The sequence below is a fragment of the Camelina sativa genome, chromosome 6 (genome assembly GCF_000633955.1).
Source record: "Camelina sativa cultivar DH55 chromosome 6, Cs, whole genome shotgun sequence".
Lineage (NCBI taxonomy): Eukaryota > Viridiplantae > Streptophyta > Magnoliopsida > Brassicales > Brassicaceae > Camelina > Camelina sativa.
The window spans coordinates 15,400,557-15,415,273 of NC_025690.1; the positions used below are offsets into that span (position 1 = coordinate 15,400,557).

Consider the following 14,717-nt stretch of genomic DNA (forward strand, 5'->3'; position numbering starts at 1 on the left):
CATCCTGATGAGCGTGTTGAGTATGAGCTCTGGACGAACAGCAATGACGAGTGTGGGAAGAAGTGTGATACTCAGATTGACTTTCTCAAGAATTTCAAAGGAGCTGCTCAGATTCTTGAGAAAGGAGGGCATACTCAGTTCACGCCTCATTATATTACTTGGTATTGTCCTGAAGCTTTTACGTTGAGTAAACAGTGTAAGTCTCAGTGCATCAACCATGGAAGGTATTGTGCGCCTGATCCTGAGCAGGATTTCACAAAAGGGTATGATGGAAAGGATGTTGTCGTTCAGAATCTACGTCAGGCTTGTGTCTATAGAGTGGTGAATGAAACTGGTAAGCCGTGGATCTGGTGGGATTATGTGACTGACTTTGCCATCCGGTGTCCTATGAAGGAGAAGAAGTACACCAAGGAATGCGCCGACGGAATTATTAAGTCCCTTGGTGAGTTATAATGCTTCCCATGGCCCTTACTTCTGTAATATTATTTGATTGACTCATTACTTGTGGATGGGTATTAATTTGGAAACTGGATAGTGTTTTTAGGCGATCAGCTCATCCATGATATAGATCTGCTTACCTTGTATGGCCTGCTTGAACCCTTATATTTGACCAGTTGGATATTTTGTTACTTTCCAGTTTGTGCATTTCATTCTGAATTTTCTGACTACCAGCTTGAAATGGCTAATTTTAAATATGAGTTCTGTTAAATGCGTTAGGCATTGATCTCAAGAAGGTAGACAAGTGTATCGGAGACCCGGAAGCAGATGTGGAGAACCCAGTTCTTAAAGCAGAGCAAGAGTCCCAGGTTTGTCTTTTTGTAGACCAATTAGCTCTTACACTTCCTTTCTAGATCTTTTCTGTTTTAAATTGCCACATATTCTCCATTCCTTGTGTTCTTAAAAATGAGTCTGTTTCAGATAGGTAAAGGTTCCCGTGGAGACGTGACTATACTCCCAACTCTTGTCGTGAACAACAGACAGTACAGAGGTATTGAGGAATTCCCAGATTTTTCTCCCAATCTACAACGTCTTACTTATTCGTTTGCTAAATGAATCATGTTCATGTTTTTTTAGGTAAATTGGAAAAAGGTGCAGTTCTCAAAGCTATGTGTTCGGGTTTCCAAGAGTCAACAGAACCAGCTATCTGTCTTACTGAAGGTTTTATCATCCACTCTTTCTTTTTCAGAAGACAGATCTCTTATGGATCTATATACATTATATTTTTTGTTACTGTAAAACTTGAATCAAACTTGATATGCTTCTGATTTTTGCAGAGTTGGAAACTAATGAATGTTTGGAAAACAACGGTGGATGCTGGCAAGACAAAGCTGCCAACATTACTGCATGCCGGGTATCCTTTTGGCTAGATATATATATCGTTTTCTAACTTTTTGTTTTGTCGTTGCTACTAAGACTGATTACTCTTATTTGGATCTGAATCGGCTTTTTAGGATACTTTTAGGGGAAGGTTGTGTGAGTGCCCTACTGTTCAAGGTGTTAAATTTGTTGGTGATGGCTACACTCACTGCAAAGGTAAACTATCTTTTATTTGTGTAGCTTAACTTGTTTTGTGTAGCTTAATTTGTTAGTGACTCGAATGCTATAGTCTCTTCTTAATTACTCAATTTTGCCATTGTTTTTTCACTGGTAGTTCTTTTGAAGAGATTTTACTGATTGGGAAATCAAGCAATACTCAAGTTTCGTCCCTTATGGCTGTATTCTCGTAATCGTACTAGATGGTCTATTTGTTGATTTGTACCACCTGCGACTATGGTATCCTGATTGAAAATTAACTTGTCACTAACAAATCTAACATTATTGAGAAATCTTTCTTTTAATAAGTTCAAACTTAAAGGAAATTCAATCATATAAGTTAGTGAATTTTTTTTCTTTGCTCGCTGCGAAAAGCAATTTTCTAAATTGTTTTTAACCGTTCTACAAAGTTTTTAAAACAGAAGTTGTCTTACTATAGTATTTATTAAGGTGCATTTTCTGTATATGTATGTATATTGCTTTCAACTTTATTCACTTGGCAGCCTCTGGAGCTTTGCATTGTGGTATCAACAATGGAGGATGCTGGAGAGAAACCCGAGGTCTCTTCACTTACTCTGCTTGTGTTGTAAGTATTTCGTTTTTTATGTCAGTGTTAAACTTTTTGAACAATCATCATCTTCTTAATCTAAAATAAAACTTCTTTGGCTCTCGAAATGGGATTTTTCAGGATGATCATTCAAAGGATTGCAAATGCCCACATGGGTTCAAGGGCGATGGAGTGAAGAGTTGTGAAGGTACTTGTTAAGTAATATTTCCTAGCATATATATATATACACGTGGTCTACTTGCATATATATGTACTAGAAAACGTCTACATCATATCGAGTCTAGTGCTATGTAAATGCAGTCTATGATATTGTTAATTTACATAAATTTGTAGAAGTGGCTTATACGTACATACTCCTTCCGTTTAACAAAGATGATTTGGAGTATTTTGCTAATTAAACGTTCAAAATTATTTTGGTTGAATTTGTTAGATGTGGACGAGTGCAAAGAAAAAACAGTGTGCCAGTGCCCAGATTGCAAATGTAAAAACACATGGGGAAGTTATGAATGCAGCTGCAAGAATGGTCTGCTTTATATGCGTGAACATGACACTTGCATAGGTAAAAAAGAGTTCTTCGTTCCTCTTAAATCCATTCTGAATATGGACTGAGTAATGATCAGATATTCGGTTTTCGGATTTGGTGGGTTTTTGGCTAAAACTGTGAGATGAATATGTAGGTTCAGGCAAAGTTGGAACTACAAAACTCAGCTGGAGCTTTTTGTGGATTCTCATAATCGGAGTTGGAGTTGCAGGTCTTTCTGGATATGCAGTCTACAAGTACAGGATCAGGGTATGTTGTTCTTTACCCTGGCGTTGTTTTCATCATATACATGAAGATTTTTTTGCGGTCTAGATAGATGTTTAATAAGTAACAATTAAAATTGTGCAGAGTTACATGGATGCGGAAATTAGAGGGATCATGGCACAGTACATGCCTTTGGAAAGCCAACCACTCAACACAAGTGGTCCTCATATGGATATTTGAATGAAGTTATCAACTCAAGCCAAAGAGACTCTTTCTATGAGTAGCTTCTTTTAAGTTTCCATGTAAATGAGAATCTATGGATTTATGTAACTCTAGAAGAAAAGAAAAGAAAAAGAAAAAAAAGCCACAACAATAATAAGTGTTTCTGCACTTTTCGTAAGAGGTGTGGATTTGCTGTTTGCAGGTGGAAGCCCCCTTTGGTCTGCATAGTACTCTTACAATGTAAAATAGACATAAAGGATGAATAATGAGGAGAGAGTTTACATTATTTACTATTGAAAACAACATACTTGATCACCAAAAAAAAAGAAGACAAAGCAATAAACTCTGATTCATGTCATACTTTCTCCAGCTCTACTCGGTGTTTCTCTATCTGTTCTTTCACTAGCCTCTGCGATTCTCGGATAAGCCTTGAGTGCTTCTTTATCAGCTCTTCCTTTGTCTTGAGCTCTTCCTCCATTTCTGCAATCTCCTATTAACAACAACAACAGAACAGAGCAGAAACCAGGGTTTAAGTCAAATGGGTTTTGGGAATTCACATTTTGCAAAAGAACCGAAGCTAACCTTCTTAAGGCTTTCTGCTCTAGTAGGTGCACGATCTTCTCGCTTCAATCCCATGAAATAAAGCTGAAGCTTTTTCGCAGCTTCCATAAAATCTCTGGCATGCCGCTCAACATCAACTGCAGATAGTTCAATGAGGGAACTAAGAAGTTAGTCCCTTCCCTTGGTTCAATCCACGAATCAAATCAAATCATCATAATTTTTTAGCAAGCAAGCTAGAGTATCCATTACAATCAATGCTTCGGTTTGAGATGAATTCTAAGAAACCATTCACTCAGATCACATAAGTTAAGCAAGTGACTGAACGCAAAACGAGTAAGAGCCACCTATATGATATTCTCCAGCAGAAAACACACACTATCATAACCAATCACCAGACAACAAAGTCATTGTTTAATCACACCCAACAAGACTCCAAACCAAAACCTTAGAAGTTAAAACTGGCATTATCAAAATCAGTCAATTCTTGTTCTCAAAATTGAAAATTGTAGTCGCGTAAGGACCGAGACAATAACAACCTCAAGATGGAGATTAAGAAAGGGACTGACTTTGATGAGAAGGGTGAGGAGAACGGTCGATTGCTTGAAGCTCTCTAGCGGGTAAACATGGGAGCAGAGCAGCTTCCAAAGCAGTGACGCAAGCCATAATGTCCTCTATCTCATGGTTGTGATTGTTCGAAGACGTCTCCGGTGATGTAATTCCCGGTGGACGGTCAGGCGGCGACGGCGAAGGGTCAGAAGACGGAGGCGGCTTTTGCTGGTAATTCATTAACGGCCGATCTCGATCTCTCTCCGTCTCTAATGCTTTTTGCCTTAAGGTTTGGTGAAGCCGAGTAAAATAAATTGGGCTTCTTATTGAGCCCACTCACATTCGAGATTGACTTCATGTGCAAATTGATTTAAGCTATTTTTGTTCTTTCTACTCTTCTTTTTAACAATTTTACTGTAATTTTCTTTTACTAAAAAGTAAAAACTCCTAATTTTCTCAAAAATCAATTTTAGTAAAACAAAATAAAGTGTATTTGACTCTTTAGTTTAGGCATTTTAGCTTATGGATTTCTGATGAAATTTTGTAAAATGAGAAGCGATTCACTGAAAATTGTAAAACGTTCTCTCTTCATTATCAGTGAAAATAGCTTGAAAATAGCTTTTACACATAAACTGATAAAAGACATCTCATTGGCTTACTTCTACTTCATCTCATCCAGGTGAAAAATAAAAACACAACAAAAACTTTAGATAGAACTCACAGTCTCACACGTTAATAAAGAAGTCACAGAAGAAGAGCCTATGGATTAATTAAACTACTACTTAAAACAACGTTTGATCAGACATCAAGCCTCCCGGTCGGAGAAAGTGTGCTGCTTCGGTATCTTGGAGACAAGTTAACAAACTCCAACGCCTGTGTTCTGAGCTGAACCGGGTAATCAGCTGCACAACCGATCCTTGGACCAGCTCCGGTACACCATTTCAGCGATAGCTGATGACCCAACTGTAAGGATCTTGACTGTTTCTTTGAGTTGATCCTTAGTAGCATTGACTTCTGAGGCACATTAGCTTTTGGACTCTCAAGTGCACCTGAGAGCGTTCTCTGGTAACTACTACGTTTCGCCTCTTCAAGTGTACCAAGTGTTCCGTTACTGTTTTCATCTGTTTCAGTCTCTGCTTGTAACGTTGAGTCCTCTTTCTTTAACGTTTCGGGATCATCTCCTCCGTTGGATTTAACGTAATCCTCGTAGGTGTCGGAATCTTCACTAGCTTTGTGGACCTACAAATACAAAGTTACATTAGCTTTCAAGTAGTCACTTCTCTAAACAACCAAACTCTAGTTAATAATATTATTCAGTAACCAAGATTAGAACATGTCAAATTGCTTAAGGATGAGTAGAACAGAAGAGTTTACCTCAACATCGTCAAGGTTCACTGCGTTCTCTCTGAGAAACGAGAGGAATGTGTCAAGGCTATCATCTGATGGCCTGTAATGTCCGCTGTATGCAGAGATTGTCTAAAGAAATGGAGACATAACGATCAAACAAGAATCACAATAGGCAGACATAACAAAGTTGATATGTCTTGATGTCACATTACCTTGAGAACTCCATCGTCAACAATCACCCTCCCGGCGGCTAATGTTGCTCCTCCGGCTAAAAAGCTTGAGTGATGGAACCTTCCTTTCTTCTTCTGAAGTAAAACATAAATCAAGAAAGGACGATCCATTAGAATCTTTCTTCAGTAATAATATCAAATCATAACCAATTGAAAGATATACCGGTTTTTTAACTTACCAGACCAGCATAGAGTTTCTTGAAAGTACTCATAACAAAGATCCATTTAGTTCCCTCGGATCCATGCATAGTGTGTAGAAACTTTCCAGTTAACTTGTGAACAATCTTCCCTTCTATGATCACATACTCATACTCTTCCCTCTCTTGCTGATACCGGGTAAAAAAAAAGACATATGAGAAATCACCAAACATGTAAATCAAAGTTGACAAGAGAAAAAAGATGGCACATACAGGTCCAAGATATCTAATGCATTGCTGCTTAAGCTTTGACCTCGGACACTCGTTAAGTTCTAGATTTATCCCTCCTCCAACATCCAACCTGCAAAAAACAAAACCACAAAATTTTCACCTAAGAAAGGGTTCTTGAACTACAAGAAAACACTAACAATTCATAATGAACCTTTAGATAGTCATAAACGGGTGAAAATGTGGGTTTTAAGCATTACCAGTAAAAGAAAGGCTGACCAGCATCAGCTTTACACCATTCTTCATAGTATTTATGCAGATTGTGTCCATACCGGTGTCGAGGATCAATCTGATGTTAAGTTTTTATAATTTGTAGTCTTCTTGTTACATTTTGATCATAATATAAAACCCAACAAAAACAATGAAATTTGTTGGAAAAAAGGTTAAAAAGAATTTACAGCTTCAATCCAGTGCTGAAAGGCCAACTTCTGAGCTTTGTCGACTATGGACAGTCCCTTCCCCACCTAACCATAACCAAACCACAAGATTACAAAACCAAGTGGATATTTTTTTTCTTAAAATATACATATTTTTGAGAAATTTGACATCATTTTTTTTTTCTAAAATTTTATCAAAAAGACGACTCAAAAGGGAAATATACATCACAAAATTCCTACTAGAAATTCGGTGAAAAAAACGTTCTTGATATTTTCGCAAGTTAAATCATCAATTTTATAGATAAATAATAAACATAAAAAAAAAAAAAACATAGTACCTTAGAAGCATTCAAGCTCACACGATTCCACCTAGAAACAGCAGTTTCAGGTCTCGAGTAATCAAAAAACGAAATAGTACTATGATTAAGCCTCGCATAGTCCATCGCTTGCCACCTTCACCCGTCATTATTCATTAACCAACACATTAATGACTCACATATACTACTACTAATCTCCTCTTCTTAAATAAAATTAAAATTTAATTAGGCTTTGAATTTTAATGACTTTATTATTTACTAAGTATAATTTTACCAGAGCTCTTCGGCGACGACGACAGAGTCAGCTAATCTACGCCGCGTGCGATAACTTCTGTAAACCTTCTGCACTTTCACCGCCGCCAAGCTAGTCGAGTCGTCTTCACACGCGCTTTCTCCGAGTGATGATTTCTCCGGCACTAAAGATTCATCCCGGCGGTCTACCGGAGAAATGAGAATATCACCGGCGCCGTGTGAGAACGGCGAAGGCTGAAAATCGAAGCTCGCAACTACCTGCATCTTCTGTCACCAAACCAAAGAGGTCTCTTTTCTCTCTTCTCTCTCACTTGGATCTTAATGTCTTAACAAGAAACAGAACATTCAAGAGAAGAGATAATGAATGGGCAAGGAGAGATAGAGAGACTTTGGTGTTTGTTATGTTATCAAAGTGTTGTGTCCATCTGTGTGTGTATTTATTTATAGAACTAATGACCCGATTTGTATACCATTTCCTTCTTTGTCCTAATTAGTTCTTTATTTTCTCAATTTTGTTTCTTTTTGCCATTTTGACTTGTTCTTTTTTTTTTTTTTTTATAAAATTGTATTTCTTGTAGGAAATAGACAGGTAAGATTGTGATTTTTAAAATTTTTGTTCGTAGTTGAGTGTGAGTGAATACAAGTAATATACATGCCATTGATTTATTCTGTTAATTATCAATGCAAGTTAGGTATTTAATTTTTAAAAAATATATACGTCACTGACTCAGTTTAGATGAGAATAATTAAAAAAAAAAAATTCAATGTAGGTTTAGAGCCTACTGTTAAGCTTGTCGTTTCAGATGATCGCATTTTAATTAAAGGTTCTTATCCAAGTTATAAAATGTTGTAGTAGTGATGTGAAAAAAAAAAAAAAAGGTTAGAAGAATGGAACTATCTAGGATATTGCTTTTATGTATATTTCGTATCATGTTTAAACTAATATTGTATTTGGCTATATACGAATGTCTCTTTTTCCACAAATGATAACATACAGATATAGACAGTATATACAGGCTTATCAGATCTAGACTCTCTTTACGGGTGATACATGGAAGATGATACATCAACATTTGCTTAGATTAGTAAATCACTAAATTTCATATAAGCGTACTTTTTCCATGTTAAGATTATATCCTTCTTATTCTTTTTTTTTTGTCAAATATATCCTTCTTATTCTATACCTATAGATTCATACGAAGTACCTATATAGAAAAGGAAAAAAAAAACAAAACAAAAAAGTAAAAAAAAAAATCTATAAAAGGGCGTTTATTTTTACTTCAATTTGAGATTTGGGAACTTAAAAAAGAATTATCAAGTAAATGACAAATTTTTGGGTTACTTCAATTTTTACTTTTTCTTTTCCTAATAAACTAATGTTTTAGGATTTTTTCTTGTTTCTAAAAAATTAATGCTGTAGATTAAATAACAGAAATGATTTTTTTTATTTTATGTTTTTGTCTACATGATATGTTATCTAAGGTTTTTTTTTTAATATATGTGAAATTATCAAAACATGAATCTATTAGAAGGAGATGGAGTATTATATATATCTCTTTATAATATTGTCTCCTAAATGGCTATATGATCTGTCTAGAAAGAACAGGCCCGATCATATATATTACAAAAACGAGAGGATACGTGAAATGTAGATGAAAGTTCATTAATACATACAGGTGAAATATAACACGTATGCGCGAAACTCATGAATGACTGACTACACTATACATACAGCTTCATAATTCATAAACCAGAAATATCATAAAGGGTAAAATACAGTCTGGCTCTCTGTCTGCCAAGAAGTATAATATAATTGTGTCTGTGCCAGTAGTGTCAGTGAATGTCATCATTCCGTGGGATAGAATCTCCACACACAAATACATGACTTTGAGAATCGAATATTTTACTGATTTATAAACAAACAAGAATTTTTTATGACTTATTCATTTCTAATGGGCTCCAAAATGTCATCATTCCGTGGGTCTCCAAAAATGACTTATTCATTTCTAATGGTCTTGTTATCCAAAAGAAATTAAAGATTACATTATGCAAGTGCATCAGAAAAACATGCGATGTCAGGTTTAAATCTAGTTGAAAATTATAGTAAGAGTATTCTTTTTCTTATTTTGCAGTTTCAAACATCCTTCATTTTTATTAAGTATACATTCACTATGTTCCTTCTCATTTTTATCATCATATTTATTACATCGACATGTAACAATTAATCACGCGTGCAGAAGTGACAAGCCTCTCATACTGGAAATAGTTGTATCGTTTAAAAATTTTCAACTATCACTATTGATTATACCATTGGAATAAGACTTCCAAATAAATGGCACTATGCAAAAGGAAAAAAAAAAGTTACGATGTTCAGAAGAGAGACGAGAAATCAACCGACATCCACATAATTCATTTTAGTGACTCATTACGAAATTTTATAATATACCGACATACACAATGGTAAAATACACATGTCTTGCTCTAACACAATAATATATATAGTGTCTTATTGTAATCACCTTATGTTAGTATATATAATTGAGTATACACCATATGATTTTGATGAAATGTAAAAGGAAAATCACAAATTTTGTATTCGTCATGCGGACTAAACATGTATGCATGAAAAAATTGTCAAAAAAGGACAAATAAGTCAACATAAATAATAGACCATAACCAAAATACATCTTTTGAAACTATGGATGGAGTAATTCCTCAACGTTTTTTTCTTTTCTAATATTTTTTTGGAATTTAAGCTTCAAGTATTCGATTCAGGGACAAATGGACTTATGTGCTTCTCTCTACCTGTGACAATGGAATTACATTTGCACAATTTTAACAAAATTTGTATATGTTTTTAGACTATTTATTATTCAAATAATAATGGATGACGTGAATCCGAAGTCCATGTTTTCATGTTATGATTTATGAGTAGTGGACACCTGATATATTAAACTTACGTACGTACGGCCATAGTATTTGAATGTAATCAAAGTATTTATATATAAACATATTTACATATAAATATATATATATATATATAATATTAACAAAACGCACACATGCACGTTAAATTAGTCAAACTAGTCCTGACCTAAATCATACGTTGGACTTTTTTCATGGAGGTTGGCTAATTTGACTTTGGTTTCAACTTTCAAGGTAGTACCTATTGAAAGAATTTGAGTTTCAAATTGTGATAAACTAAAATTAGTTAATTAAAATTTCGTACGGTTTTGATATCGAGGGCTGAATTGTTGTTTTTTCGTACATCCCATGATCGGCAAATACTAACTAATCAGTCATCGATTAATTAGTTTTATACTACCTAATTAATTAAACTGTTGTGGTTTAGATGCACTTGTCAAATGTGAGGTAGTGGTACGTACCTCTTCTGAATTGTAAACTCATCTTCTATTCTAATTTTAAGAGATTAATATTGTAACCGGTATAAACCATTAATTAATTCAGAACATTTTGCTAATTCCCATCTAATGTCTCCAAAATTATAATTATAGTAATCGACACGAAGCATGCATGAACCTATATATAATTTCTAAGTTCTTCTACACCATGTAAAGTGATCAATATATTAATAAATATTGAATTGGTAATTTGGTATATACACAAACAAAAAAAAATGGTATATAAATTTGTTTGGTTGAAGAGTGACGAAGAAACGTAGAAAGTAGTCGGAAGAAGCATGTGGTCCACGTGATCGGACTTCGTCGGACGACCACTACCATTTAATGACTCTATCTCTTTGCGTGCTTGCATGTGATTCTCATTGATTTGCTCGTATATGTACGGTCACTCTCTCCAAAGACCTATTCAGTATACACTATATAGTCTATAGTCTATATATGTATCAATATCGTGGTGTTTTGGTTTTATGTGGTGTATTATTATTTTTCTACCAATTCATATAAAATATCTAAAATATTAGTAGTATATTTTAGTATTCCATTTATGATTTCCAAAGGTGCTAATTAAACCATCTCTAAAACCAAAAGACTTCAGAATATGTTAGGTTCAACTTCAATATGTCGACGTTGCGTCAAAATGTGTTAGGTTCAATGATCGACGTTGCGTTAGTACAACTAAACGACTTTAGATATTTAGATACCCACCGAACCGAAGTACTTTCTCTACAATGTGTTTCCCTAGGATATTGATGGATATAATTTATCCGACCACCAAATTGTTCCACTACAGCTTGGAAATTTTTGTCTGTTACGTGATGAGAGCTCTTTGACGAGTTCCACGAGATTTCTCGAATAAAGCGTCGTAGAACGTAGACTATCTGTCAATGAATATGATATCACCCGTTCTTTGTTAAATACAAGTTCTACTATTAAAGTATCGTTTAAGATTTTTCGTATAAATTAAAAATCCTCACTAAACATTTTATCTATTAACAACACTTGTCAAAGCTATATTAATCTGTTTTAACAAAAAAAAGTTTTACTATTCATCTCTATTCTACTACTGTCAAATGTTAATATTTGTGTATCCCCGAGACCCCGACCTTCATTACATGACTACTAGTATAGCGAGTCGCAGATTTGTAAATTAATCGAACTACAGCCACTGAGAACAAAAAAAAATAAAAATAAAGCTACCTCACAAAAACACTTTTCAAACACAAATTCACTGTATGGGTCAACAAAAATCGGCTGATTAAAGATCTGACCAATCTAAACATGCATCACTTTTTAAAAGCATATATACATTATAGTTTTATATATTCCTTTAGTACGTGAAAATAAAATGAAAGATTTGTGTTATTTTAAGTAATGTCGTATATATAAACCATGTAATATTCTGATAATCGATTAAACATGGGAAAAAAGATTAATCATTTCACCATGAGAATGACTATAACTTAGGATAATTAGGTGTTAGTTAGGATGTCTATAACTTGAGCTACAAAGAGAATTGTAAAATATATATATATACAGCATCCATTTTCTGCATTATCCCAATAATGTAACTATTGCATGACGATCGTATTTGTATCGACACATATATTTTATGCATTCAACTATATACTACACTACGACATCTTAAGCATCTTCGCAATCACATCTTTTATAGAAAAACAAAGATAATAACATTGTTTTGTTTATATGCTATAAGAAAATTAAAAAACCTAGACGATGATAATGAGATGAATATGTGTGAAGCCGTACAGCGGTACAGGGTAGTGAGAAAGCTAGCAAATAGCATTGTATGACACGACGAGGTACATGAATTATTGAGGTTGCAATTGGTGTTTACTATATTGTGAAAAAATAAACATTTTAGCAAGGGTTTTAGTGTTTTACCAGATGATGATGAAACTGGATCGGATGACTGTTTTTTTATTTATTTTTTCGAAATTCTTGTGAATATGTTTAGAAAATATGTGTAGAAATACCAATGATTTGACCAAACAAATAAACGGTTATGTTATTTTTCATATTTCTTATTTAGCCAAACAAAAGCTTATTAGTTTTAAATACAATTAACAACGCAACGTTGAAACTGATCATAAAATCTGACTTGTTAATTCTGAAAAACGTCATACTTGAACACACATAAAATTACAGCTACTCGTCGACAAAAATTAAAATTAAATAAAAACTTAAGACTATATATTTATATTTCGGTCAACGTACAACTATTCCAAAATAGTGGATTAGGTTGAATATATTAGGTCATAAATGTCTGTCCCTACCATATTTGTTGTCTTTTTAGGGGAAAAACGTACACACGTAAAATCAACTTATTCGCCCTCCTCCTCACAAATTAAGCATATGGGAAATTATGGAGTATTTATTACAAGAGAGAAAGAGATAAGAGTATTGAATGAATAATTCTGGTGAATTTTGGTTGTCCTTCACTGTCCTAGTATTTATTTCTGATTTACTTTAAATTTAAGACGACGACCTAACAGTACGACCTCCATACTTAATACTAGAGTTTTGCCCCACCAACAAAACTTATGAATATGTATCACACACATCTCTCGTTATGCCAATTAGTTAACAGTGTTTGGCTCAAACACTTATTATGATTTTGATTGTAGCGTTTTTGTTAGTGTCCAAACCAGTTTTCGTTCAAAGAATCGCAAAATTAAATTATATACCTAAAACCAACATGGAGACAATTTTCTCCGTTTTTGTTTAGTCGATTTTAAACACAAATTTTATCAGCAAAAAGAAACAACACACGTTTACAAACGTACCATCAACTAAAAAACTTCAAATCTACCAAATCTTGAACCGAATCCTATAAAGTAAAACAATGATACATATATTGGGATAAAACCAGTAACATCATCATATTATTTCAGCCCATAGACACTCCTCGCAGCATAATGCTAGATTCCTAGGACACAAAATACAAACGTACTCATCAGTGAGAATTGAAGTTATTGATCTTTAATGCGCTTATACTCATGTGCATAGATTAATATTTGCAATTAAGGGAAAAAAACTAGATGATTTTTGATAATTTAAGTATACAATTATAAGAGGATAATTAACTTGTGTTTTAAACATTGTAATAACTAACACGATAAAGTGATTCTAAATATTAATTCAACCAGCACCTAAGTTAGATTGAATAATTGACTAAATGCGAATTAGATTGTAAAAGGACTTTATACCCAATACAAATGTACTGAAATACAGAAAATCAATACATGATCTAAAAATGTGAATGTGGTTCAGGTATACTCTGCCCGTAGTAGACCTTTCTCATGGAGTTTAAAGAGGCAAATACAAACACACGAATTATTTTTGCAAACGTACTCTACTACAAAGACATTTTGCTAAACATTTTTTATTTTAACATAGAAGAGAAAAAAGTGAGTTTATTTTGGTGGCTGTGTGGTGTTTTCACTCAGATCTTAGCTGCAAAGGAAATGCCTTGTTTGGTGAGCTCGTCAAGGCTCTCTGCAGCAGGTCTAGCTTTGGCAACATTAGCCAAAGCCTTGTTCTCATCACCGCTGCCTCCTTCCATGAAAGCTCCAACCACTTTACCACCTTGAACCCAATATGCTCCAAATTTTGGTTTTGGGTTTGATGGGTTGCTGTCTCCAAATAACACAGAGTCTCCTACGTTGTCTCCATAGAACTGCCACGACAGATCAAAGGAGCGAGAGTAGAAGAATGGAAGATAGTCGTATTCCTCCACTGCTGCGCCTCCCTCAGCCGCTTTGATCGCCTGCCACAATGTATCACATATGTAAACGCTTCTTCAGATATACAACTATGTTACTCTGTTTTGTTTGAGTTTTCGTTTTACAAAATGTAATAGGGGAAACTGTGAACTTTCTTTTTCATATGCAGACACAAATGCAAGCGCGTAAATTGGGGTGTTTTAAACAATATCAGCCTTATTGTAAGTACCTTCACAGCTTGCTCTGCTGATTTGCGGGAATGGTCAACATGCTCGACCCTTCTCACGTCTCCGTACATTTTCATAGGGAAAGTGGCAACATCGCCAACAGCATAAACATCTGGGACACTTGTTTTGAAGAATGCATCGGTCTGCGTGAACAGTTGAGTGGTTAATCAAAAGATCCAAATCAGAATGGTACAGGAGAAGA

The 14,717-nt window shown here is 34.5% G+C and overlaps 4 protein-coding genes across 4 annotated transcripts in view; 1 reads left to right on the forward strand and 3 right to left on the reverse strand.

The window, feature by feature from the left end:
* LOC104791543 (vacuolar-sorting receptor 1-like) lies at window positions 7-3,354 on the forward strand. Its single transcript, XM_019226927.1, has 11 exons — window positions 7-442; window positions 718-806; window positions 919-988; window positions 1,075-1,158; window positions 1,275-1,351; window positions 1,452-1,533; window positions 2,037-2,119; window positions 2,222-2,288; window positions 2,532-2,660; window positions 2,779-2,891; window positions 2,991-3,354. The coding sequence occupies exons 1-11, from the start codon at window positions 388-390 to the stop codon at window positions 3,084-3,086; spliced, it is 945 nt and encodes a 314-aa protein (XP_019082472.1). The 5' UTR covers window positions 7-387; the 3' UTR covers window positions 3,087-3,354.
* Window positions 3,218-4,478, reverse strand: LOC104791542 (mediator of RNA polymerase II transcription subunit 28). The gene is made up of 3 exons (XM_010517458.2): window positions 4,196-4,478; window positions 3,651-3,766; window positions 3,218-3,558 (listed from the first exon to the last, which is right to left on the reverse strand). The coding sequence occupies exons 1-3, from the start codon at window positions 4,413-4,415 to the stop codon at window positions 3,424-3,426; spliced, it is 471 nt and encodes a 156-aa protein (XP_010515760.1). The 5' UTR covers window positions 4,416-4,478; the 3' UTR covers window positions 3,218-3,423.
* LOC104791544 (IQ domain-containing protein IQM3-like) lies at window positions 4,740-7,584 on the reverse strand. Its single transcript, XM_010517460.2, has 9 exons — window positions 7,146-7,584; window positions 6,893-7,007; window positions 6,576-6,641; window positions 6,378-6,466; window positions 6,163-6,250; window positions 5,932-6,078; window positions 5,735-5,827; window positions 5,550-5,651; window positions 4,740-5,414 (listed from the first exon to the last, which is right to left on the reverse strand). The coding sequence occupies exons 1-9, from the start codon at window positions 7,385-7,387 to the stop codon at window positions 4,974-4,976; spliced, it is 1,383 nt and encodes a 460-aa protein (XP_010515762.1). The 5' UTR covers window positions 7,388-7,584; the 3' UTR covers window positions 4,740-4,973.
* LOC104791545 (monodehydroascorbate reductase 1, peroxisomal) overlaps window positions 13,754-14,717 on the reverse strand; it is a 3,661-nt gene continuing 2,697 nt past the window's right edge. The window contains exon 10 of the mRNA XM_010517461.2: window positions 13,754-14,332. Coding sequence (XP_010515763.1) covers window positions 14,009-14,332 — 324 coding nt within the window. The 3' untranslated portion in view covers window positions 13,754-14,008. The remainder of the gene's footprint in view (window positions 14,333-14,717) is intronic.